Genomic DNA, 26,566 nt, shown 5'->3' with positions numbered 1-26,566 from the left:
ATTTAAAACACATTATTTAATTTTTATTTGTAAACATAAAACTATAATATAATATAAGCATAAAAATATGAATACATAAAGCACTTAATGACTTCCTGATAGTCCTTGAATTGCATATCTTTTTGATATCAGGCACAATAATGGTAAGTTGCATTCTAATATCTAGTGCGGCCTCAACCCTGTTCCTGCACTTTGACTTCGTTGCAGCATAAAAAGAAAATCCCGCTTCTCAATAATAGGTTGTAGAAAACAGATTAATAGCTTGTTTTGAAAAATTGGAGTACCTACTCTTCTGACAAACTCGCCCAGAAATCAATCAATCTTTGTAAGATTTGTTTTCAAGTTATGTAGGTGTTCTAAAAATACTTAGGACACTTCTTCATCTATTTTAAAATTTAATTCATTCAAACATTCATGTAAGGCAGGAAAACAATCAAAATTATTAGATTCAACTGATGAAATCCAGATCTGTATTTTTTTTATCAAAAAATGCAATTTTATCTCTCCTATTAAAAAATTTTAAAAATACTTTTTTCCTTGTAATGATAAGTTAACTACTTTGCACTTGGTAAAAATATCTGCCAGATATGCAAGTTTTATTGCAAGACTTGTCAGCCGGTCAGGTAAAAACAATATACACATTTCTTTCATGCGCACGGTGTGAGAAAAGATGATCCTCCGCCTTACCTAGATGCTCAAAGTCATAAACATCAGTGGAGATTGATCATCGTTCGCCTTTTAATATGAAGTAGATTCTTTTCTTATTTTAGTTTGACTTATTTTACTTTTACTTAGTAGAAGATCTTTAAATGTGTTGCAGTGTATAAAACCTTTCCAAATTGTCGCGGAACACAGTTTGGGAAACCCTGCCCTATATAATAAGTACAGCATGTTACCTTTTTTAATGATGAACCATATTGAACTATAAATGTGAATAACTTTTTCTTCGTTTTCTGCAAACCGAAGGTGGCATATTCTGCGATAAGTGAAATTTCCTTTATAGATTTATACAATATTTTTTATGGAGGGAACCTATGTAATTTACGCAGAATATCGGAAAAAGATGGTAATTTTATAATACTCCATATTGTCATTGTGGTTAAGGTGTTTTGTATGTGTGTTTGTAAAAACTAAATGAAAACCTAACACAAGTTACTGTAAAACTACCCAAAACTAAACACAACCAAATTATTTTTGGGGTACAGTAGGTTGTGTTAGATTTTGGTTTGGTTTTTGGTCTCAAAAGACTTTGGTTCACAAAAACGATATGGAGTAGGTATTTACTATAAAATTACCAAAATAAGATGTTACATCATGTTAAACACGATAACTCACTTTCACCCAAATTGTGGACTACCTGTTTTCTGCATAATTACACTCTTGGGTGTCCCTACAAATTATTAGTTTAAAAGACATTGCAGTAACGTATATCTGGGACGTCTGGAAATTCTACTTTATGCATATCTAATGATGATATTGGCATGCAAATAATAATAATTAAATCTATGTGCTAAAAGCTAAACAATTACAACAGAAACATGCTATGTCATTCTAGTAAAATATGCTAGATTTACGTTTTCAAATTACTGCAGTAATGTAGGTAGTTTCTCTTTAAAATTTCACTGTCATTCTGGTATATCTGTGGATCTATTTGAGACTCGTCATTAACTGAAAATATCAATAGTTTTGGGTCTTTAACGGAAATTAAATGGCTATTTATCCATGTGTTCGAAAAGAGTGTTAAAACTATCCAAGAATCGACATAATGATTGCCTTTGTTCCAGACAAAGGAAATGACAGTCATACCGAATTATTAAGTATGCAACACAATGAAAAGTATGTAAAATGACAAGATACTTCATTTATTGTCTAAACTTCGATGACTTCCTCACCTCTCCACAGACTGAAATTATCCAACAGATATCAATTTAATTTAATTTTCATAGCAAAAGGCATTGCTTTAATTCACGACACATTATAAAATTCGAATATTGTTGACGGAAAGTAAAAACGTAAATATTGACAGTTGTGAGAGCGAATGTTGCCTCAACAAAATAGCTTCGGACAGAAATATCTAAAAATATAATATTATAAGAGGATTACTTAATAAAATAAACGTTAAAAAATAGAATAGAACTATTTTTTTTTACAGAACGCATCAAAATATTTTTATTTTAATCAATAAAAAGACTCTTTTTGTTTCAGCTTCTAATAAAGAACAAGGTGTGGAACCATTTTTATGCTTCCGTGCCAAAAATCTAAATACCGAAATATTTGTGCCAGACATAGTTGTTGAAAACCTCTTTCTAAAAGTCTAATATTGAAGCAAAAGAAAGGTAGGTTCCACTAATAAAATTACCAACCAGAAACTTCGCATTGCAGGCTTATGTAGAGAATTTTACATTATTGCTATGAAATTATTTGCCAATTTGAAGACGAATAAAAAGACAATCTGCCACAATAAGAAGTAGACAAGCAACCAATAATACACACTCCTGCATTATTATTTAATTGAAATATCATGTAAAATGAGTGTAAAACCATTTATAACAATTATTATATCGAGTACCTAGTAATGTAAGTAAGTACCCAATGAAGATGAAAAATGGCCACCATATTGCATAAAAATCGAAATGGCAACTAAACGATGTTAATATTATTTATGAAGTTTACCAACTTACCAACGCTTGCTAAATAATAATTTCAAATGTCACAACAGAAATAACGTAAGTATATAAGACTTTTACTATTTATAGTCCAAATTGTTTGGTCTGAACAAGTATTTTTTCGGGAATCCAGAACTCAAAATGGACCGTAGCACAGTTCTGGTTTGTTAAATACCCAAGATTATCGCTGTCTCGTGGAAATATTATTTTGACTGTCTGAGCTACATTGGCCATATAACACAAAATCAAACACACATATTTCATAAAATATATAATAAGTAAGTATACAATAATTAGATAATAATATTATATAACATATTATGTTAATATTTTCAGAAACTAATCGGGCGCTCGGGTTAGGTTAGGTTTTCACATACCTACCACTGATATAAGGTAAGTAATATAGGTGCCTGCTTAGCTACAATAAACTAATAATTTTAAATACTTACCTACTTATGTGATTCAATTTCACTTTATTATTTTTCAGAATTATTTTAATGAGTATAAAATATAGGTACTTAATAAAAACATAAATAAATTGGTGTCAGGATTCCTTTTTTTCACAAAATTTTTATATTTACTAACTTTATAACCATGAAAACAATAAAAAAATATTACATTGTCAATTCCATAAAAAACATTACAACTACCTACTTGAAAATTTCATACAATAAAAAACTTGTTATATCTATTTTTAATGGTCTTAATGAAGTACTTACTAATCACAATACCAGCAAACTTAATTATTGAATGTAGGAAATGATAGGTACCTACACTAACGATAATAATATGATAATGTCATGTAAAATAAATACTGCCTAAAATATTGTTATAATTATTATTATATCACATAAAATATTATATTAATTTAAGTAGTGTTCAGTACCTTTGCAAATTCTTCATAAAATTACTATTTATAATGCGTATGCCAGTGATTCCCAGCTGGGTTCCGCTTAACTCTAGAGTTCCACAAACCATCTCAAAGGTTTCTCGATAAAAAGTAAAATTACATACTGAGATGTGTATCTGAAGAGTATGAGATAATAACACTATTGCCTTCAGTGAGTTATCTCGCTCTATGAGGCCGTGATCGACAGGCCGCACAATCAAATTTCGCGAGTTATCTCGTCCGACATTAAACTCAAATTACTAGCCACTATCGATTGATTTGCATAATCTAAAAATTCAACACACAGTGATTTCGGTTTGAATAATTATGAAATACTAAGCCACAAATTATCGGTATTACAGCGATTGTAGTAAGAGCTTCGCTCTACATTCAACGTGTGTCGTTAAAAATCTGCAGCATGTCAGATACTGCCAAAGTAATATCATGAGGCATAGAAAAGGTTAACCTTAAGTAACTTCTCGACATGGACGTAAATCGAATTTCAAACAAAAAAATAATCATTATAATAACAGTCAAGTGCTTGGTGAATGTTACGCTGTACCTTTAAAAATCCATCATTTTCTGGGTCCATATTTAAAAAAAATTAACTGCCTCATTAGTTTGGCTAAAAATTGTAGCCATTTCTTTCAGCACAAATTTTTAGGTGGTCTTCATATTCATCTAGTTCTTTTAGCTGAATTACGTTTTTTCTGCAACTCGTTGTTCCTCATCTTAATTAAGTCTTGGTTTGTGAATTCCTTTATATCATCTTCCAAAAGTTGATTCACATCTTTATTGTCAACTTCCAGATTGAGTTGTTGAGCGAATTGTATAATAATAATAACATTTGCCACTTCTTCTATTTCCTCTTCTCTTCAGCTGTATATAATAATATGTGGTATGTATTAGGAAGTAAAAATAAACCACATGTATGTTTGGATGTGACTCTATTAAGTTCGGAAGGTGGCTTGGCCTGAATTATTCCTAAGTGCGAATGGTGATTTGTCGTGGTGGCAATAAGTCAAGAAGTTACTGTATAATAATTTCAATTGTATAATGACATAGTGTACGGGTAGGCAGCTTCATGGATTGCTTAGTAGCGGAAAGTTCTAAGGTGGCACCAAATTAATAGATGCGAATAATATAACTTTTGAGTAGATTCCGTGGAGAAAAATATGTTTGCCTGCGACGCTAGTGAACTGGTTGTATTGCTTGATCTGTATATCAGAATTTTAAAGATTTTTTATGCATGTTTCCGTTTATGAACCATGCAGAAATAATAAAATTTAATACCTTCCTAAACAATGACGCTCATTTCATCAAATTAGAATCTTAAGGACAGCACTCTGTCTAGGTATCTCAACTGCCTACTGCTTTGGTGGTACCTGAGATTTCATAAAATACTTCTAGGGTTCCGCTTAACATGGTTGGGAATCACTAACAAACGCTAACAGAAAATTGTATAAATATTAATTAGCAATCTTTAGATTAGATGGGTATCCTTGATAGCTGCCGATAGCAGCCTTGTATATAGGATAGATGCGGTGATTATTCTCATAACAGTTAAGTGATGATTTTGCTTATGCGATGATCGCATAGCTGATAGTTGCATGCATTTCTTCATTCAGTTCAATTCACTAAAAGTAAAATCACACCATTATATTAATAATAATTATACTATCTACCTCTAATCATTATTTACAAATGCACACCCAATCCTCTTTTGCACAGGGTTTTTTTGCACGGTTTCGAAATAACACGGCTTAAAAAAAGTACCGATTATTTTTTATTTACACTGATTTAAAAAAAACTAAAAAGAATAAAAATACGTATGTATATACATAATTATCTAAAAATTGCGTTGCAATGGACCGCACACCACTGGTGTATACATATATTGTCACCGGATGTCGCCCAGACATACATGGCGCCACTAGTCAGTCAGTTCGGGTTCGATACGAGAGACGCGCCGCGTGCTTCGGCGTCAGCGTCATTAAACATTTCCAGCAATGAAAGTGATTTTTCGCCAGGGAAAAACAGCAGTAAACGGGCACATTTATTGTTAAGTAGCGACACTGAATGAATATATTTCTCTTGCTAAATTTAATTTAAATCGAAAATTATATTAACCCCTTAAAACTTAAATTACTTATAAAATAAATAATAAAAATATAATATCTAATAAAGAAGTAGATATTATATTAAATTTATGTTTTGTTTTAGTTTTGAGTCACTGCATCACTGCATCACAAAATACAAAATAATTTTTATTTATCCAATATAAAATTCTGTACATCTGAGCCAGACTACCTTATCTCCAAAAAGAATACAGTAGAACCTCGATATAATGACGTGTCAAATGTGAAAATTGAGAAAAGCACCTGTTAATGTTATACATGTTTAAATCCAAGTGACACCACTTGTAAACAATGTTCTGTGCATGATAATTCCGTCATACCTCTCGCACTCGAATTCGAGTCATAATGCCGTCAGGATCGTAGACTGAACGTAACACTGACGTTTGCAACGCTGGGTGCTAATTCGCACACCTGTATAGCAGTTTAATTTGTTTACTCAAAGTGAATGGTTATTACTCCATTCAATAAGTTTAGAATGGTTAGAAGTAGATAAAGATGACCCTGGGTATCACATCATGATTGATTTTCGCAATTTTAGAGAGTCGACTATAAAAAAAAACAGACTTCAAAAGTGCAAACAAAACTTGATTCTTTTTTCAAAGCAGGATTATCAAAAGCAAGCCCGTTGACATTGAATATAAATATCACTCCACAACGGGTGTATCTCTGAAGACGAATAAACAGGATTTTGTTTGTGTTTTTATATAACGGACTTTCGGCTTTAACGGACAACACCCCCTCACCCGTATTAGTCCGTTGTATCAAGGTTGTACTGTACTTTCAATATAATTTGGTTTTATTGTTTTAAGAATTTCAGATTTGAAGTGTGAATACTTGATAGGATAATATATGATAAATCAAATTTATGTACAAAATCTGTACTTAGCCTATCTGGTTCTGAGGTACAGAATAATTATTACTTTAATACGTATTTCCTCTCCATCATCTCAGATATTTCCCTCGTACTTGAGGTGCTTCACTTCAGTCTATTTTAAATGACATATTTTATTTCATAATTATTTTGGCATACCTAATGGAACACTTAATATGGATAATAATAATCATGTTACAAATGCGGTGGAGGTATCCAGCCACCAAACGCTTTTTCAAGTTCTCTCGCAACAGCAAGGGTCAAATGATCGCATCCAGGACTCGCCACAACTTGGATTCCCACTGGCATTCCGTTCTTACTCAAGCCCAATGGGCAGTTGGTCGATGGGAAGCCCAAAGCATTGAATATCATCGTATATGTTATATCCAAAAGTCTTTTACTATAATCTCGGTGGTAAAATGCCGTATATGGAAGTGTTGGATAGAAGAGTACACCGTTGGTTTTGAGCAAATCCTGAAAAATTATGAGAAATATATTATTTAGTGTAGATTTCTTCTGTGATAATAATACATATCTCATATTTCTGCACTAAGGCCTTGTCCACGTGGCGCGTTTTGACTCGTGCGCATTCCAGGTACGTGTGAGCTCATTGAGCTGTCTACATAATATATTCACGCCGTGACGACTGTCGCGTGCGGTCGAGGTACAGTTGATCTGATTGAGGTGTCCACATGCACTCATGGCGAGACACGCGCCATGTGGACAAGGCTTAAAAGTAGGACAGTATAGATCGATATAATACCTAGTCACAAAATAGTAATTTTAATATATTATAAAAATAGTTTACTGAGATATTTCAAATTTAATATCGATAATTAGGGCCCTATGCAGTATGTATAAAAGTAGGGTTATGTATTACTTGGATTGGGAATGCGGTCTAAGTAACATTCCATATAATGCATAAGCCCACTTATTTAAATTAGTATCACTAGAGTCTTTGATAGTTTGTACTGGGTAATCGGCAAATATAAGACTTGCACAGTCAATAAGAAACATAAAATCACAATGTAATATTACTATCGAGTGAGGGTACATTCAACGTTCCCTCTAATTAGGATCATAAACTCATCTGACCAATAAATTTATACAGAAATAATATGTGCACAAATATTCATTGTCTTTTGCTTAAATAAATGAACTCGTCAAATTATTATCTCGCGAAAGACAATATTTTCACTATAATTTTGGTCCTAATATGTGCAATATATAAAATATATTTTACGGCAATGATACTGATAATGATATTATTTCTTTTATCAGTTACCAATACTATTATTGTGGAAAGAAAAATTGGTAACAGTTTGTTTCTCTCATTTACACAATAGGTACTGAAATTTTGAAATACTAAAGGGGGCCTGATATTTCTAGCTATGCCACTGGGACCTGTTGACAACACTCAAATAATTAGAAGGTAATACAGTAGGACTTCGATATAACATACTTTGATTTAACGGAATTTGGATATGTAGGAACAAAACATCCGATTAAATATGAAAATTGTTAAAAACATCTTGTTAATGTTATACACGTTTAAATCCAAGTGTCACTGCTTGTACACAATGTTCTGCGCATGATAATCTGATAATATTTATTGACTATTCGTTAGATAACGAAATCCAACTATATTACACGCATTTTTGTAATTTTTGAGACTCGATTATAAAAAAATAGCAGATTTCAAAAGCGCAAACAAAACTATTTGATTCTTTTTTCAAAGCAGGATTACCGAAAGCAAACGCGTTGACATCGAACATTAATGTCACTCCACAATGGGTGTGTCTGGATATATCATCCGAAGACGAATAAACAGGATTTTGTTTGTATTTTTATAAACTTAATGGACTTTCAGCTTTAACATACACCCCTCACCGGCATTAGTCCGTTATATAGAGGTTCTTTTGTATCAGTATCTTCAAATAAAATATAATCACCATGAACTCTTTTCGAAGATTTGCATTCATCTCGGCGACCTTTTTGAAAGTGTTGTCAGAAACACAATGACTCATCTTCTTCAAAACTCCATAACCGATGGAGGTGTTCAATGAATCGGAGCATCCAAACATCTTCTTTAGAATCTCTGGCCACACTGATTTCCACTTCTTATAGTCGTCTGGATCTGAGAAGATTGTGTCGACTCCTTCAATTTTCAAAAGACCCATCGTTGATGCCTCAAATCCGAACGCCAGGTTTTTAATCTCAGCCTTTATTTGAAAAGGAATATTAGTAATAATAATTATTCATGAACCCATTTTAGTAAGCCTTATCATTAAATTGCCAGGTCAACAAAAGAATTCCCCACAATATATTATTATAAAGTGGTGCTTATGGATCTTTATTAACTACTGCTGATATTGAAGATGATCCCGAAAGGGTTGTTATTAGTAATTAAGTGAAATGATTTAAATCTTATGTATTACAGAAAATCTTATGTATACACATTTTATAAAAAGGTATAGGAGGAATAAAATTACATTACAGGAGCAACTCAGAGAATTCTCGGTGAATGACCTAATCAATCAGAATGAGAGATGAAACGTAATTGACAAGAAGACTTAGCGTCTATACATGTACATGGATTTAGTGGCACCAATAGTGTGTAAATTAAATTATCTTGATAATAACTGTTTACACGTAATATTGGTGACTGTCTCGCCAAACTCATTATTCAAGCGTAAGCGAGACGCGTTGTTGTCATTGTATTGTGACATTTGATAGATTCGCCACTATTTTTGTACTGTGCATGCAGATACGTCATGCAAGTTCCAACTATCGAGTGAAAATTCAGAATCCTCTGAACTTTTTTGATCCATGCATGCAATCTTGCAACTTGCACGATAATACATGATTATGCGTGCATTTTCTTGTTTTGGCTGCAATAATGCGTACTGTCAGCAGTAAATCCATGCATGTGTAAACGGGGTAGGTATTACATCTTAATCTACATACTAGTAAAATTCCTACTCAGTTGCATGACATTCAATAGATGTTTGTTCAAATACTTTTCTAATAATATGACAAATGTAATAGCCTTTAACTACCCTTAACTGCCTGGATAATCTATAATCATAACATATAATATTATGAATTATTACCAACCTCTTGTACTTCTTTCTGTAGAACTCCCCCAAAATATTTTATAACTTTCTTCATTGCACTTTTAATATCATTGTCAATTTTTCTGGTCGCTCCTGACTTATCCCCTTCCATGTAATAATAGTGCAAGTCTTTTATTGAAACCTGAAAATGACAATGGCAGAGTTCAGTTGTACCTACATACAATTATATGTATATTTTGGAGGATGACATCTGGTGTTTGAATAAAGAAAACCAATAATGATGTTGTGTCCGGAAACTTGTATGTATGCAGTTCGCCTTATCACATGTCACCGTGAAATGTTGTATCGGAAATATATGGCCGTATATTCAAGACCGTCCAATCTCTTTGGGACATATAATACTGACATCAAATTCATGTCTAAATAAAACACGGTTCTTTACACTTTATACTTTACAGGAAGCCAGCAGCAAACAAATTTTGAAAATAGCAGATATACTGGATTATTCGTTAGGTTAGGTTACGTTTTCATTCTTGAATTTTGCCAAAAATTTGATTTGAATCTAATAAAATTGGAGACTGTATAGTATACGGTCATCTCTTTCTGATAAGGAAGCTCATGGCGAACTGTGCCACGGTGAAATGTTTTACGTACAATTTGCATGTAACCTAATAATGTATACAAATTATTAATGCAGTTTGGAAATTAACCATTCTAAGAATGCATTTCCGTCGCTTTCATCTGTATTTATCCGTTTATTACAAAAGAATAACATTTTTATGGGGAATATAATATTATATTCGCTCTGACGACATTTAAAAATATGAAATTCGCACCGGTAGATTTACATTATGGAAAGAAATAGTTCTCATTTGTCAATAGATTATTATGGATTATTGTAACACTCAAAACCGAATAGGTGTATTGACAGAAAATATATTCCACTTTGCGGTTTAGTTAATTAAAAAATTATTATTTTAACATGAGTATACTTAATAGTATTGTACATCTTACATATTATATTCAAATATAATAGTATATGAACAAACTCATTCAAAAAAAATTATCAATTTGATGAAAGGTTATTTATAGTATAATAAGTATTATATAGATAGAGCATAAATGGTATTTGTGTGTTATTTTGATCGGTGAAATATTGTATCGCTTTGTGATTTTCCTCGGTTTTCTATGTGACTAGTTGTCAAAACAAAGTTTACTTATATTTTTAAAATGTAATGCATTACTTTTGTTTGGTATTATTTGAGGCGCCGAGTCGCTAAACTGGCTCCTGGCGATTTTTCGATAAAATGAGTTTTGAATGTACTTAGATGCTCTATCGATAGACCTATCGACTTTTCCAGTTGAGAGTTTCAAATTCCTCCCAATTTCATCAAAAAATCAAAATGAATATTGACGTGAGTCGCCAAGCGCGCTCTTTGAAAAAATAAGGAGTCGCTAAATTGTCTCTTCTTAACCGACCAGTCAGACGCCGCCATTCAAATACTGATTTCAAACATACGGTAAAATCTCTATACAACCGCGTCAAACCGTTCGCGTCTGTGCAGTGAGAATGTCTTGATTTTGCTTCATCTATTTGATTGTTTTTACTAATTAATAATGAATGTTTCATTAGTAAGTGTAACGGAATCTCTACCAGGAGAATCAAGGAAGCGTTTAAGAAATCCAGCTGGCTGGAAATGTAACGTGTTACGCCAAGAAAGGTATTTAAAAATTGTCATTCCTAACATTAATTTTTGCTATAGATGTTTCAATAATCCAGTGGTGTTTCATAATAATATTTTTTGTTTCCTATGCTTTTTTTAAATTATGCCGTAGATACATAATATTGTATATTTAGCGTGATGTAATTATTATGAGATCTCTAAGTACAGATTTTTAACATATTTTGCTTGTGTCAAAAAATAATATTATTGGGACCTTTAATAATTGAACATTATTTTTTAATCACTTGATGACTTTCTAAGCGAATCCATAAGTATAATAAATTGATTTAAGATAACCGCCATAAATCTCATTATATATATTTACATAATATCTAAGTATAGTCATTATTTTATACTTTTGTATATATATTTTATTAACCTCTATCTTTACTTTTTATTTTCAAAGTTATTAATTATTGTATTTTTCATAATTTGTTGCAGATATTCATCTAAAAAATTGCCTGAGTATCCTCAGTGTAATCATGACACTAAGAACTTCAAGTGCAGTTCATTAAATGGAACTGATATTAGACATTTCCATACTGCATTTTATGAAAAGGCAGTGAAACTTGCTCAAGATACATTTAGAGTGAAGTATTGTGAAGGAGTTTCAGTGATGTCACACAGTGGGGCTGAAAGAAAACAATCTTTCAATATAAAATAATATGCCCGAAAAAGTCAAACTGGTGATTTGGTTCCCGTATGCCAAAAAACCTTTTTGGGTATTTTAAACATTAAAAAAGGTAGAATCCAAGGTGTTGTGAAGCGATTTCAAAATAGCGCGGGAAAACTTCCCACCGAGAGAAGAGGCGGGGATAAGGCACATGCGAGTTTTATAGGGAAAAGAGCAAGTGTTGTGCATTTATAAAGGAGTTAAAAGGTAGTGAGCCACATTACTGCCGGAATAAGACGCTGAGTCGGGTATACTTATCGTGGAACTAAATATCACGTAGTTATGGAAGATGTATAATAGCATACATAGACTAAAACACCGCAATTAATAATTATTTTTTATCTGTGGTCGATATACTGTAAAGTATATTCCGTTGAAACGATTAAATAATACATTGTGTTTTATTATGCTTTCTATGTATGTGTTATTGGGACCATCACTTATTCACATATTTGGTATACTTGTGTAATTTCTTGCTCGCTTCTCATTAATAAACACGATTCTTTATTCTGAAAAAATGCTTTTTTTCTATGTACATACATACATACCTACCGCTATAAATGCTAAAAAGATGCAATGTAAAACAGGATTTACCGTGTAGTAGGTAAGTATGGTTAGAAAATATTTGTTTGGCAAAATAAATTCTAAAATATCTATATTAATTGAAATAAATACGGCCCGCTACTGACAGTCATTTCCGACCGACCTTATTCCAGTAAGTGCCAAACTCGACTCTATTGACATGTAACGTCAAATTATGAGTCTCAAATTTGGCTCCTTGCGACAGCGAGTGATGCAAGTGTGCTCTCCGGACAATTAAAATGCATTTATTTGGAATATTGGCGCATATAAATTGAATTTGACGTTTTAATTTACTATTCCATATAAACCGGAAACTAGACAATAACTTAAATTACACTTAAAGTTATTACACTGCCCATAACAGTTTTTCGTGTTTTACTCAAAACTCAAAAAACCCCCAGGAGCCAGTTTAGCGATTCGGCGCCTCATTTAGTTTATGTGAAAACTATTTCCTAAATGTTTGTATATATTTGTTGATGTGAATTTTGACTTTTTCGATGATTCTGTTAAACTGAACTTCAGCGTAGACTAAAATTTTAGTGTCATTTTATATTTTACACACTTCATTCAAATAATATTATATTAATGCCTGCGACTCACAGTTTCATATTTATACACAAACATCCGCTCTACCAACTGGGCCAACATAGTTTTAAAATAAACCTAGACAGAAAGACTACTGTTTTAACTATTGTTTGAACTAACTGTTGTGAAACATATAATACTGGCCAACAGAATTTTAAAAGCATACATAAGTGAAATGGAAAATAATTTTCAACAGTAGGTGGGACGAAATTTTTCACTAGTCGCCAATCGGAGACCGACAGTCGAGGTGTAAGCACGTCAATTTGTTTTGTGATGGCGTCGGAGGAATGTATTCTTAAATCGTGTAAAGATGACTAAAAAACGTTACCCATTTACTTGAAAAAGAAAACATGTCAATGAATATACTATTATTATTACTAATATAACAATAACATTACATTAAATGGACGCGTTTTGAATTTTTATGACAAATTATATTTCGTTCGGCTTGCGTCATTGTCATAGTCATAGTCACGATCTTTTTAGACCATGCCTCAACTGAAGTTATAGCCTTAAGCGGCTATCTCAATCTCAATTCCCTTTTATTCTTTTTTCTGTTGTCATAAAATATATTATCTTCAAATACTAACTTCTTCATCAAGCTGAAGCTTCGGTCCATTTGGATCCTTCAGAACCTTCATGAGTAGCAAAAGATCCTCCGAATAGCGTGCCATGGGACCGAGATTGAAAAAGTCCTTCCATTCATCTTCCTTACAGTGCGGTACATGGCCCATTATGGAAAGGGCCCTGGCAGTTGGCTTATGGGCAAATACTCCACAAAATAAAGCTGGTATCCGAAGTGAACCTGCAACATCGGATCCAACTCCAATAAGGGATGCTCCGGATCCTATTAGTGCTCCCTAAAATGAAGAGGTAAGAAATATACCGATACCGCAAAACAATATGAATGAGAAATTTTTTAATTAATCTTTTATTTTGATATTAAATAATAATCTTATCGTTTTTAATTTCACATTTCACTAGATCTCTCTAATACCTATTCCCCCTAAAGACACAATAATTTAAAATTGTTAATGTCGTTATTGTAGTAATGTCAGTGACGTCTCGTGGGAGTAGGCAGATTGAGCGTCGCTTGGGGGTGGCAGTTACATGAAGGGCGGCAAATCGATCTTTAGACATAATATATAGAAAAAGCTAACTACCTAAACTTAATAATAACGGAAATATCTTGCTATTAAAAAATTCAGTTCACTGGTTCGAAAAAAAATGTATTAATTACTATACAAGTTTTAATCGGACTATAATTTTTTGTCCAGTTTGCGATGTCTAGTTTACTTCCGTTGTTTTTGGATGTCACTTCCTTGGTGTATAGCAATGACACGTGCAGATTTGCGAATTATATTTAAATTATAGGTAGATACACTTTACTTCATTTTGTGTAAAATGTTTGCCAGTCACTCGCGAGTTTTGGATGTTGTCAAGTGTTATTTTTAAATGTATCTGAAACCGTGGACTTTTAATAATGTATATTGGAAGCAGAAGTTGTAAGTAATGTATCCATACAAAACATTTCTTAGATATTGGAGTCATGAAAGGATTATAAAAAAAAACTGTAAATATAAAAAAAATGTGACGGAATTTTGGCGCTGCCTAGGGGCGGCATTTTGTCTAGGGACGTCACTGAGTAATGTGTTCGCATAAGAAGTCGTGAGTATCGGGTACGAATCCCGTGTCCAACAAATTTACATGTTGTTTTATACTCAGAGTATGGACGTAATAAGTTGAACTCGTTGCTAACATCCATTAATCATACAAAATATCCGTAAAGAAACCTCTTCGTCAGACGGCTAAAATCTGCATCGGATTGTGGAGTTATTTAAAAAAATATTCTTTTCACCCTCCTAAAATTATTATATTGTCACAACTGACCTCTCCTCCTGAGGATCCGCCGCAAGTTTTCCTCGTATCATAAGGATTATTGGTTCGCCCAGTTATATTGTTGATGGACTCCAGGCACATGCACAGCTCGGGCGTGTTGGAAACGGCTATCGGTATTCCGCCGGCGGCTTTCAATTGAGCAATTACTTCCGCATCTTCTTTAGCAACGAGGATATTCGTTTTCACCCTTCCAGCTCTATTGCTCATACCTAAAAATATACAGGTTTACCTGAAAATAATTATCAATTGAATTTACTGCAAAGAAATTGTCAAACATGAAACGTCTATTTCTTTAAGATTTATTAGAGAACTTTGACAGAAAATAAGGTTACATGTAATTTGTCCGTATTAAATTTCACCGTAGCACAGTTTGCCGTGAGCGTTCTTATCGGAAAGAGATGAATGTATACTATATGGTGATCTCTATAGCACAAAGATGAAAAAATATGCGTCGCTCTGAATTTATGATTTAATTACATAACTATTTCCCTTTTTTTTTTTTAGTTTTTATTATGTATTTTGTAAGTGTTTTAGGTACAAGTTGGTTTACAGGAAGCCAGAAATAATTGAAAATGAAAATAATTTTTAACGGTGTTATATTCAAGTTTTTAATAAAAAAAATATTAATAAATACTCCAATAAGTTTTGGTAAAAAAAAAAATACGGCCATCTGCATAATTAGTTTCAAACTTGGCCAAAAGATCATCACTTATTATCAAAAACGGCCAAACTGAATAGTCAGTATCAAAAGTGGCCAAGAGCATATTTTAGATGTCAAATTGAGCTTTGTTAATAAAGTTACACTTAAATTATTTACTATTTAAAAGTTTTCAGGAAAGGTTATGAAAAATATAATACTTAATTATACATTGTCAAAAGTATAACTTTACTACAGTTTTTCGCCCTCCTGTAAAAAACATCAAGGTACCTTTGGCCCACTTTGATACTGAGCGCCTCAAATAATATGTAAATACAAAATAATTCTCACCTTTAACTGAAATGCTTTCTTTGACGGTAACTGGAATACCCAATAGTGGAAATTGTTTTCGTAATTCATCCAAAGTGTATTCATTGGTTGCGATGAGACGATCAGCATTCCTAGCATCCAACAGAGCCAAATCATATCTCTCCTCAACAATTGCATTTAACACAGGATTCACTTCTTTGCATCTTAATATATATGCTTGAATGACATCTTCACTTCTAACCTGTAAAAATAGTTAACAATAATTATAGTTGAAGAATGTCACCTTGAACATACGCAGATGAAACTTCTTCTATTTCTTAATGTGATTATTGTTATGGTTGCCATCGTCGACTGTAATTTACACCAACAATATTCCATTGCATTGTCTCGCTTGGTGGTTTTCCGATTATGTCTTGTTTTTTGTCAAAACTATCAAACTAATTAATCGATAGGTGTAGTGAACAGATGCATTTATTGAGCCAAATACATAATATCTATCTATAACAATAATATTATCAATAAAAATCATGACACGTGTATTTAATATTGAAAATTTCCATGAGATTACTAATATTTCTATATTTTTGAAAAAGCGACAAGAGATAAAAATACATCTGGCCCTCAATAATTATCCGGATTTTCGACTATTCTCATTTCATTTTTGACCACCAAAAAAAAATAGCATTTTTAAAAAATGCAATTATGTAAAATGGTTCATTTTGGAAATAAAATATGATATTATATTTTTGATTATCCAGATTTATCGTTACCTGGTATATCTTCTAGTGGTGAAGGGTGGAGGTAGGCTATGAAGGTTCGACATAAATACTGCGCGATAAACTTTGTTAGACATACTTATTTGTTTTCCTCAATGGAGCGTCATACGTCATACATCATATTAGATATCTCAACTCATACGTCGTATTAGATATTTTCTAGATGGATATTTTGTATCTATTATGGTTTGGTTAGACAGGGTTTAATTGAATTTTAGAAAACTAACCAACACCATTTGCAATTTCTATTCTTATTTTATTAAAGACAAATAAGTACAACTACAAAAGTTTAGTGTGCACTATTTATCAGGGTTTTGAACCGTTTTTTTTTCATTTCGGTTATCGTTTCGGTTTAAGTAAAAAAATATATATCGGTTCAGTTACGGCTTTCGTGAAAAAAATAACAATTTTTAAATGTATTTATTTGTATTAAAAATTTATTTTCTACCATAATTTAGAAAATTTTATGGTACTTATGTAATAGCCCGGCGCCACGGTCAGAAACCAATGGTTCTTCTGCACTGCACGGCCGTAGCCATACATTTTTATATTAATATATTATAAATTATGAGAATTATGTCGAGGTGTGTCACTAAAACTGTACATCATATTAACGCGCGTGTTTGAACATATACCAAACCGAAAAAACCGATATCTTTTTTTTCAGATCTCCACAGCCTACCTACACCCTTCGTCACTGATATACAGATGTTATCGGTCTGGTCTAGAATTGTGAAAGTTTGGAGTCAAAAAATTTCATTAAAATAAGATATTAACAAAGGTAATATATTTTTACAAACATAGATGTCACTGTAACATAATATGCCAATACTATTATTGCAAATTGATTAAACGTGTTTACAAATCTTCAGGATAGAAGTGAAAACTTGTTATAATGTAGTAAAGAATTTAAAATGTTTAATTAAGAAAGTAAAATTTAGCATGGATTATATTATAACAAATATAGCTATACAAAAATTTAATTATAAATAAATGTATAGGGCGGTTGTAGGAAATTTAATGTAAGTGGCGTAAAATCAACAAAATAAATAATTAACACACAATCATATTTTGAGATAAAATTATTAGTGTACCTACCTACATACTGAAATTGATAATTTTGAGCAGATTTATTTTTTAACGAATGGGGGGGAGTGTTTTAAAAAATGTGACATAATTTACATAGGGAGATAAAATATTTTATTAACGAAATGTGACAATGGGAAGGGGGTGTCAAAATTCAACCAAAAACATGTAATGTCATTTATGGACTATAATATATTATATTATAATAATTAATTACCTGTTTTTGTCTGATCATTTCAGCCAAAGTTGTCGCAGTCTTAAATAATATTGGGTTTGTTATTATAGGAGCTTTCTTCTTCCACCTCATGCGTGAGATCAAACTCGGTAAACCCAAGAAAGACCCGAGGAGGCATACAAATATTCGAATCAACATGCGCCAGAAATAATTCAACATCCTTGTATCTGTGAAAATCAAAATATTTCCATAAAATTAATGGTAAGTCGTAAATTGAAAAAAATGTAAATTTAATATCTTCAGATTCAACAGCTCTGAGAACTAGTATTGATATTATGCCGCTATAAATTAGCTTGTACCGCCTTCAGCGAGTTTTCTCACTCTATGAGGCCGTGATCGACAAGCCGCACATACAAATTTCGCAAGTTATCTAGTCCGACTTTAAACTCAAATTACTAGCCACTATCGATTGATTTGCATAATCTAAAAAATGAAACACACAGTGACACCTGTTTGAATAATTATGAAATACTAACCTACAAATTATCGGTATTACAGTGATTTTAGTAAGAGCTTTGCTCTATATTCAACATGTCTCGTCGAAAATCGTGATATCGTGAGGCATAGAATAGGTTAAAACCTCTGTTGTGACAAAATATCAATTTTAGGGGAGACACAAAAAACTGCTTTATATCCATAAAAATGATGGTAGACTTTCAATTTTTTTTGAAAGTTTGTGAATAATTTGTTTTATCTAAATAGCCGGAAAAGTCAACATTTAGTGATTGTAACAATAGCTCCTATGTGATGACTACTTACATTAATGGTATTATGTTTCTATTCAACTTTGTTAAATCAGTGGTTTCTAAATAATTATATTTTAATTTTAGCGGTATATTGAACATTAAGGGATTTAATAAATAATTTAATTTAATATAAAATGATTGGAAAATCCAAGAAATCATTTTGAGAAATTGTCACATTGTAGGTTTTAACATCTCAATCATGATAATCATACATTTTTTCGATTCTCATATTATATTATATTCTTCATACATAAATATTATTTTTTAACACTACAACATGCCGTGATGCCCAATGACAGTAGTGTAGTGAAACAGTAGTGTAATTATTAGTAATAGATGTGAAACAATTACAAACACCCAAGCTTTGAAAATATCACATAAATGTATTGTGACCTCATCGGAAATCGAACCCGGAGTCCCCATGTGAGTGAAAGGTGAGCATCTTACGCTCTAGCTAGACTATGAGGGCCGTGGCAACCTTGACGGATGGTAATCTGACATTTAACATCAAAATTTTGACACGGCTTGATTTTAATGCTGAGTTTTTGGAGTGTATGAATATATTTTGGGGTTTCTTCGACTTCGATGTGTTGGTGGAGAGAGACAACACATACCTACTTTAGTTTTAATGGTGTGGTAGGAAAATGTTTCTTAACCTTTTTACATCCGCGGACCACGAAAAAATCAAAAAATGTTTTACGGACCATCAACATTGGAATAAAATAATAAATATTATTTATATTTACACTATTTTTGACATAATTGTCGAAATATAATACAACCCCACTTCAAATGTTCGGTTTCTAGGTAATTATTTTTTAACTGCAGAAACTTATATTAAAGAATAGTTAACTATTAAAATTTAGTTTGTTAATTTTTAAAGTTTAGTTTAAATAGTTAGCTATTAAAGAATAGTTAACTATTAAAATTTAGTTTGTTTTCTCTAATGTATTGAAAAGTTTTTTGACTAATTCATAGTTTTAATATTGTTTATATATTTATTTTGAAAAGTATAGATTTTCATAAAAGAAAAAAAATGTGTATAACTTGAGATACTTTTTATTTAAGTAAGTACTTATATAATTTTAGTATGGCCACAATAATAAAGCTTAATTTTATACAAATAAAAAAGATTTCAAGTTTTTTCCTATTTTTCTGATAGCAGCGCATTCCCATTAAAGGATCCCATCTTAGTAATAACTACCTATTATTTTATGGTTACATACATCATTAGAATTCGGTTTATTTAATAATTTTAAACGCCATGAATATTGCACAAAGCATTTAATAAAATATATTTTATTCAATGATTAATTCACAAGATTTACGAATGTAACATTCTTTTATTGAATATAATTCTAATTGCGACAAAGTTAACTAGTACATAGTTTATAGTTTTATACAATACTCTCCGAAGCGTAGCGGTCAGAGCACATGGGCGCGAATCCCGTGGGACACAGGTTCAAAACCAAAGATTTGTTCATTTAGTATTATTGTACACTGTAATTCTATTCATTTTCTCTATAACCTTCAATTTTTACATAATATTATGTAAGTACATACTTAACAGATTATGTTAATTACCTATTAGCAGGTAATTCTATTTATTTTAGATAGAATTTTATTACTCTGAGATGATTCGTAATAACAAGTTTGCATTGAATGTGTTTATTTTATCATCTCAATAGATACTACAATGATGTCAAAGTTTAATGGACACCTGACTAGGTATTTTGTATTAAGAAAAAGACCATACAACTGTTGCATGTTTAATGAAACACTGGTATTGTGATTTAACAAATAAAAATATATATAATAATATTATGCTAGAAACATGTCATTACCATCTGCCATTAGTATCTTCAACAGTGTTCAATCAATGTATGCTATCAGTGCTTATGTATGAGTGTGAAACATGGACTCTTAGTGTACGTCCTGAGTGGCAGCGTTCGGCGCAGCGTTGAGCGTTTTGCGCAACTCAAACGTATAACCGTGTGTGAAAATGTTCGTAGACAGTGTTTTTTTTTTTTGTTATACATTTATACGGTTATACGTTTGAGTTGCGCAGAACGCTCAACGCTGCGCCGAACGCTGACACTGAGGCCTCACACTTAATATAAGAAAAATCCAAAAATTGCGAGTAGCGCAATGTGGCATAAAAAGGGCATAACGCGGAACGATCATAAAATAAACCGATATATTATGGAAGCAGACAATAGAACAAGATGTGACAGGTGTTGCTAAGGAAATGAAATGGCAATGGGCTGGACACGTCGTTCGGCGAGTGGACAACGGCTGGACAAATGCCGTCATACAGTGGTACACAATGGACACTAAAGAACCACAGGTATGCTCATAAAGTTTGATGGATATATATGGCAGCGAAGGTACCGAGAAGAGTGGATGGAAATAGGGGAGGCCTTTATCCAGAAGTGGGTCAACCCTGGCTGATGTTAATGATGACATTACCATCATGCCACGGATGGGCGCACGTGAGCCCATGGAGAGCCCGCGCCACATGCAAAAATTGAGCAATATCGTTTTACTGTTTAAATTTTATCAGACAAAAATGCTATAGTAAGTTAAAATGTATCACAACCATACTAAGGTCACCTCACGCTTATCACGCCACACAACTAACCTGACACGTGATAGAACATTTTATTATTTTTTGCAAGTTTACACATTTTTAAGTCACGTGATCTCATTTTTATTTTGCTTTATTACGAGGTTGTCCAAGAATTAAAGACCTTTATTATTTAAAAAATCAGGAAAAAAATATTTTTATAAAAAAAGCATACGAAATTTTAGATACATATGCCCACTATTTTCGACGTTGTCCCGGTTGCGACCGATGCACTTCTGGCACAGCTACTTGATTCCCTTGTCGTAGAATTCGCCACCGTCCTCAAAAATGTTTTCACCTCTTCCTCCACGTCCCCGTTGGTCTCGAAGCGTTTTCCTGCCAATGTTGCTTCAGGTGAAGAAAATGATGGAAATAACTCGGCGCCAGGTCGGCGCTATGAGCAGGATGACGGAGGACATCCCATTTGAATGAGTCCAAAAGGTTCAAAAAGACCTAAGCGCTTTACACACGATTTTGTTTGTGAGCTTCCGTCAGCATTTTGGGCACCCAACGGGCACACCTTTGCATACCCCAATTTTCCCCTCAAAATCGTTTGTATGGTAGACTTACTGACGTCTGGGATCAAAATTGCGAGCTCACGGACTGTCAGACGGTGATCTTCACGAACTTTATCATTGATTTTCTTCAACAAAACGTCATCGATTGAGGACCTCCTTCCTCTCACCTCCTCATCATTAACAATTGTTACTACCACTCGAAAACTCAGTACACCATTTCCTGACATTCCACTGGTTCATCACACTACCATAATTGGGTGTGAGACGATGATGGATTTCAACAGGGTGGACTCCCTCCTGGTTGAGAAACCAAATGATTGAATGCACCTCGCAGGCGGCGGGATTCGACAGCGGAGCGTCCATCTCAAACGGACGCAAAGGTCATACTGAAGCAACTACCGAGCCGGCTCACCACTCGTTCTGGAGAGGGATGTCTACGCTACACGCCAGTGCTGCCATTTTTTGAGAAATAACATCCACGTCGCCAAAAATGAAAAAAGGTCTTTAATTCTTGGACAACCCTCGTATAGTCTTTATAGGTCTAAATAGACATTTCCCAACCATGCTTCCGATATTAGGATGCTATAATGTGCGAATGGAAAGCAAGCGCGGGCACGAAACAATCACTAACAACACTCGAAACGTGAGGGCGGCCAGTTTGCTGATCGACCGTCGTGAACAAAAAATACAAATGTAGATGAAATAATTGAGTAGGTATGAATCTATGTATGTTGTTTGTTTGCTTTTATGTTATTGTACTTTTTATAGGTAAAACTTGAGAGTTTTTGGAGAATACTCGCGACAAACCAGTTGATAAAAATGTACATAGTATGTTTTTGTTTCAAGGCTGCGAATTTTTCAGCCTGCCATACTGATTGTTTCCGTAAATAGGTATGAGAACAAAAGTCCGGTAAGTGACACTCAATATTACCATAATGTCGAGAAGATATTGGATAGTATGACTATTTATGTCAACAATGACATAATATGGAAGTATGTATATTCAGATAATGTTTGCTATAATGCAGGTAAGACGGTAGGTAGATAGGTCCATTAGGTCCATTAGGTCCATAGATAGGGGGTCCATTTTGAAAAATTATCCATAATATTTTTTTAATTCATTTATAAAGCGGCGGGATGAAAAAATCTAGCAGGTGCCACTGACTTCCATATTTACTCCGCCTAGTATCCCGAACTTTTCCAGGTACATTCTTCATACCTAGACACTCAATAAGCTCGTGACTTACAGATATAACTAAAGATGTTCATATACGTGTTATTACGAGCTGTCACATCCACAAGTGGCCGAATGTGCAAGGCTTAACATTTTATTATGATCATTAGTTTCCAATTGTGTCATCCACACTGTTTTGTCTTTTAGACATATTGGCGCATCGGTATATTAAACCAAACATTGGATGCCCCAGATAGTTGCACCAATTTGTAAGTGTCACGCGTCCTCAAGACGTGGTCACAGGCTTTGCGTGTCATAGAATGCCGAGAGGAGAGGAGTTGGAATATTAAAGCAAATATTGGATGGTCCTGATAGCTGCACAAGAAAAGTAGTGCCAACATATTTTGTATTCTTCCGTTTCTGGGGGGGGGGGGTCCGGACCCGAAACCCCCCTTGTGTGCGCGCCTGAATTACTTATTAGAGTTTCAATTCCCTGATCCCGCTCAATGTCTCGATTCCGATATGATGAAATCACAGGATTTGCAATTATGACATTTTAAGTACTTTTATTTAATTGTTTTTTTGGTATTCCGAGTGAATATTTGCAAAATACCGACACATGCTTCGAATAAGCGATGCTACGAGGGTGGGTCAATAAGTCCTTAGAAAAGCCGACAGGTGGCGCGACTAGTACTGTAAGCGGTTTGTTTTCATGCAGCGGCACTACCGATTCAGTATGCTGCGAAGTTTCAATCAGATTGGTCGGGTTGTTGTGTGTTTCTCGTACATTTAAAAAAAAAAATTGCTTGTGGAAAATGGAAAAATGGAAAATGGAGAAAATTGAGTTTAGAGCTGTTATTAAACATTTTAATATAAAAGGGTTAACAGCAAAGGAAATAAAAAATGAGTTGGATTTAGTTCACGGCATATCTGCTCCTTCACTTGCAACTATTTATAACTGGTTAAATGAATTTAAACGTGGTCGTACATCAACAAAGGATGAACCACGCTCAGGACGTCCTGTAGAGGTGACTACACCAGAAATGATCAATAAAATCCACGATATGGTGTTAAGTGACCGAAGATTAAAGTTGAGTGAGATAATTGAGGTTACAGGGATCTCAAAAGGTAGCGTCATTTCTATTTTACATGACAAATTGGGCATGAAAAATATTTCTGCAAGATGGGTGCCGCGTTTGCTCACAGTCGACAATAAACGCAATAGGGTGGTGGCCTCTAAAGCCCTGTTGTCGCTCATGCAACGCAATCCGGATGAATTTTTTCGTCGCTTTGTGACTGTAAATGAAACATGGATACACCACTATACTCCCGAGACGAAAGAACAGTCAAAGCAGTGGATTGCGAAGACAAACCATGTCCAAAGAAGGCGAAAACCGTAAAATCAGCTGGTAAGGTTATGGCTACTGTATTTTGGGATGCACGTGAAATTATTTTCGTTGACTATTTGGAAAAAGGAAAAACAATAACAGGGGATTATTATGCATCTTTATTGGACCAGCTAAAAAACGAAATTGAAGAAAAACGGCCTCATTTAAACAGGAAAAAAATTCTCTTTCATCAGGACAATGCCCGTGTTCACACATGTTTACGATCAATGGCTAAAATTGAAGAATTGAAGTTCGAATTGGTCGACCACCCACCGTATTCGCCAGATTTAGCCCCCAGTGACTTTTTCCTTTTCCCAAACTTAAAAAAATGGCTAAGTGGACAACGTTTTTTTTCAAATGAAGAAGTCATCGATCGGACAAATGCTTATTTTGAGGACCTTGCGAAAACTTATTTTTTCTGACGGTTTAAAAAAAATTGAGAAACGTCTAACCAAGTGTATTGAGCTCCAAAGAGATTATGTTGAGAAATAAAAAAAAAATACAAAAATAAAAACTGTTTTAATGCTTTTTTCTAAGGAATTATTGACCCACCCTCGTATTATCGCAGACGCATGTCGTAATTTCGTGCATAAAATAATCTGGCTCGCACATCTAAACTCGTATCGTCTGTAACATGTCGAATACGTCGATGTCACGTCATCGTTATTCACAAAACGCACATTACCAAATAGAGCTCCGCACATTGGCGGAATTCGACTTTTTAGTTTGAAACATCTAGTAAGTGTACCTAGCATCAAATAGCACGCGTCTCGGGCTGCGAGTCGAAGCAGCCAGTACGCATACACATACGCTAGTCTAGCATTGCCATGTCTACTGAAATTTCAGTTGATCTACTGATATTTTTTGCCATTCTTTTTTCGAAATAAGTATAAGAAATCTACTGATATTTGTGATTTTGCCGATAGGAATTTTTGTCTAAAAAAAGGAGACGTTTATTACCTTAGGTGTAAAAACGGAATTCATCTGAAAACAGGTCTCGTTAATCACCTTTTCCAAAATCTACTGATATTTTAAATGTTGACTTGGCAACACTCGGCTACGAATTGGTCATTCCTGTTTAGACGTCGAATCTCATCGGTCACCGCATCCCATACATATCCACGTTTCGAGAGGTTTACGCGCAACTGTCGCTAGGCGCCCATGTACGCGGTCGTCATGTGCAACATCGGTGCGACGTTCCTAGAAGATTTGATTTATGGCTGTACGGCAGACGAGACGAGCTTAGATATGCAAGCCAGGTTGTGAGGTTAGGCAGTAACCGTGTGTCATTCAACAGAAGGGACGTTATAATTAATAAGTAAGATACCTAACAACATGGGTAATATTATTTTAATAAGACAAAATATATCATACTATAGGTATCCCTATTTTAAATGAAATAATATCGTATCTGCAAACATGATTGTGAAACGTGATTGTGCAAACAAAATTTTTATTAATTCTACATTTTTTTGAATTATTATTGTTGACAACTGATTCGGTTTCAAAAATTGTTGTAAGATTATGTACCAATAAGTTTGTTGTTCGAAAGGCGTTTTATTAAATAAGATAAAAACACAATACGTAGTACTTAGTTATAATAACACATACATTTAAAGGCTTAAAATATTTTCGATGACGAGACAAAATAGTCATATTCGTGAGTAATTGGATTAGTTTTATTTTTAGATTATAATAATATGGCTTCGATACAACACTCAATAAAACCTGTTCTGCAATATAATCGAAGCGCATTAGATTTTTAGATATTAAATTAATCCTTTTAAAATACCAACATACCTAAATGTTGGTTTTATATTTTCTGTAGGAGCGATTAAACAAAATCAATGTTTCCGTGATTTTAGATACAGTTAAATCCTTTGATAATTCCGTTTAATCGACGTATTATCTAGTAAAATACACAAGATAATACTTATTTACAATCA

At 33.4% G+C, this 26,566-nt stretch overlaps 2 protein-coding genes across 3 annotated transcripts in view; both read right to left on the bottom strand.

The window, feature by feature from the left end:
- The window catches only part of LOC147079080 (fatty-acid amide hydrolase 2-like), a 77,323-nt gene extending 75,170 nt beyond the window's left edge, over positions 1 to 2,153 (bottom strand). The window contains exons 1-2 of one of the 2 annotated variants that reach the window (XM_085953274.1): positions 1,893 to 2,153; positions 1,575 to 1,668 (exon numbers count right to left, since the gene is read on the bottom strand). Coding sequence is in view for 1 of the 2 variants with exons in the window: in XM_085953234.1 (XP_085809360.1) it covers positions 1,575 to 1,804 (230 nt within the window). In the remaining variant the exon portion in view is untranslated. Of the gene's footprint in view, positions 1 to 1,574 lie in introns of both variants that reach the window. The other variant, XM_085953234.1, reaches the window with a different exon arrangement.
- Positions 2,154 to 6,635: 4,482 nt separating this feature from the next.
- Positions 6,636 to 26,166, bottom strand: LOC147079079 (fatty-acid amide hydrolase 2-B-like). Its single transcript, XM_085948848.1, has 8 exons — positions 26,151 to 26,166; positions 18,151 to 18,335; positions 16,093 to 16,312; positions 15,096 to 15,313; positions 13,796 to 14,065; positions 9,682 to 9,822; positions 8,517 to 8,786; positions 6,636 to 7,038 (listed from the first exon to the last, which is right to left on the bottom strand). Exons 2-8 carry the CDS (start codon positions 18,325 to 18,327, stop codon positions 6,760 to 6,762), a joined length of 1,575 nt encoding a protein of 524 aa, XP_085804974.1. The 5' UTR covers positions 18,328 to 18,335; positions 26,151 to 26,166; the 3' UTR covers positions 6,636 to 6,759.
- Between the last annotated feature and the right edge of the window lie 400 nt (positions 26,167 to 26,566).

This window comes from Rhyacophila brunnea, unplaced genomic scaffold, assembly GCF_057557595.1.
Source record: "Rhyacophila brunnea isolate RB1 unplaced genomic scaffold, BYU_Rbru_1.0 scaffold_10, whole genome shotgun sequence".
NCBI lineage: Eukaryota > Metazoa > Arthropoda > Insecta > Trichoptera > Rhyacophilidae > Rhyacophila > Rhyacophila brunnea.
The sequence above is the reverse complement of the archived record's forward strand: the minus strand, read 5'-3'. Positions and strand labels throughout refer to the sequence as shown.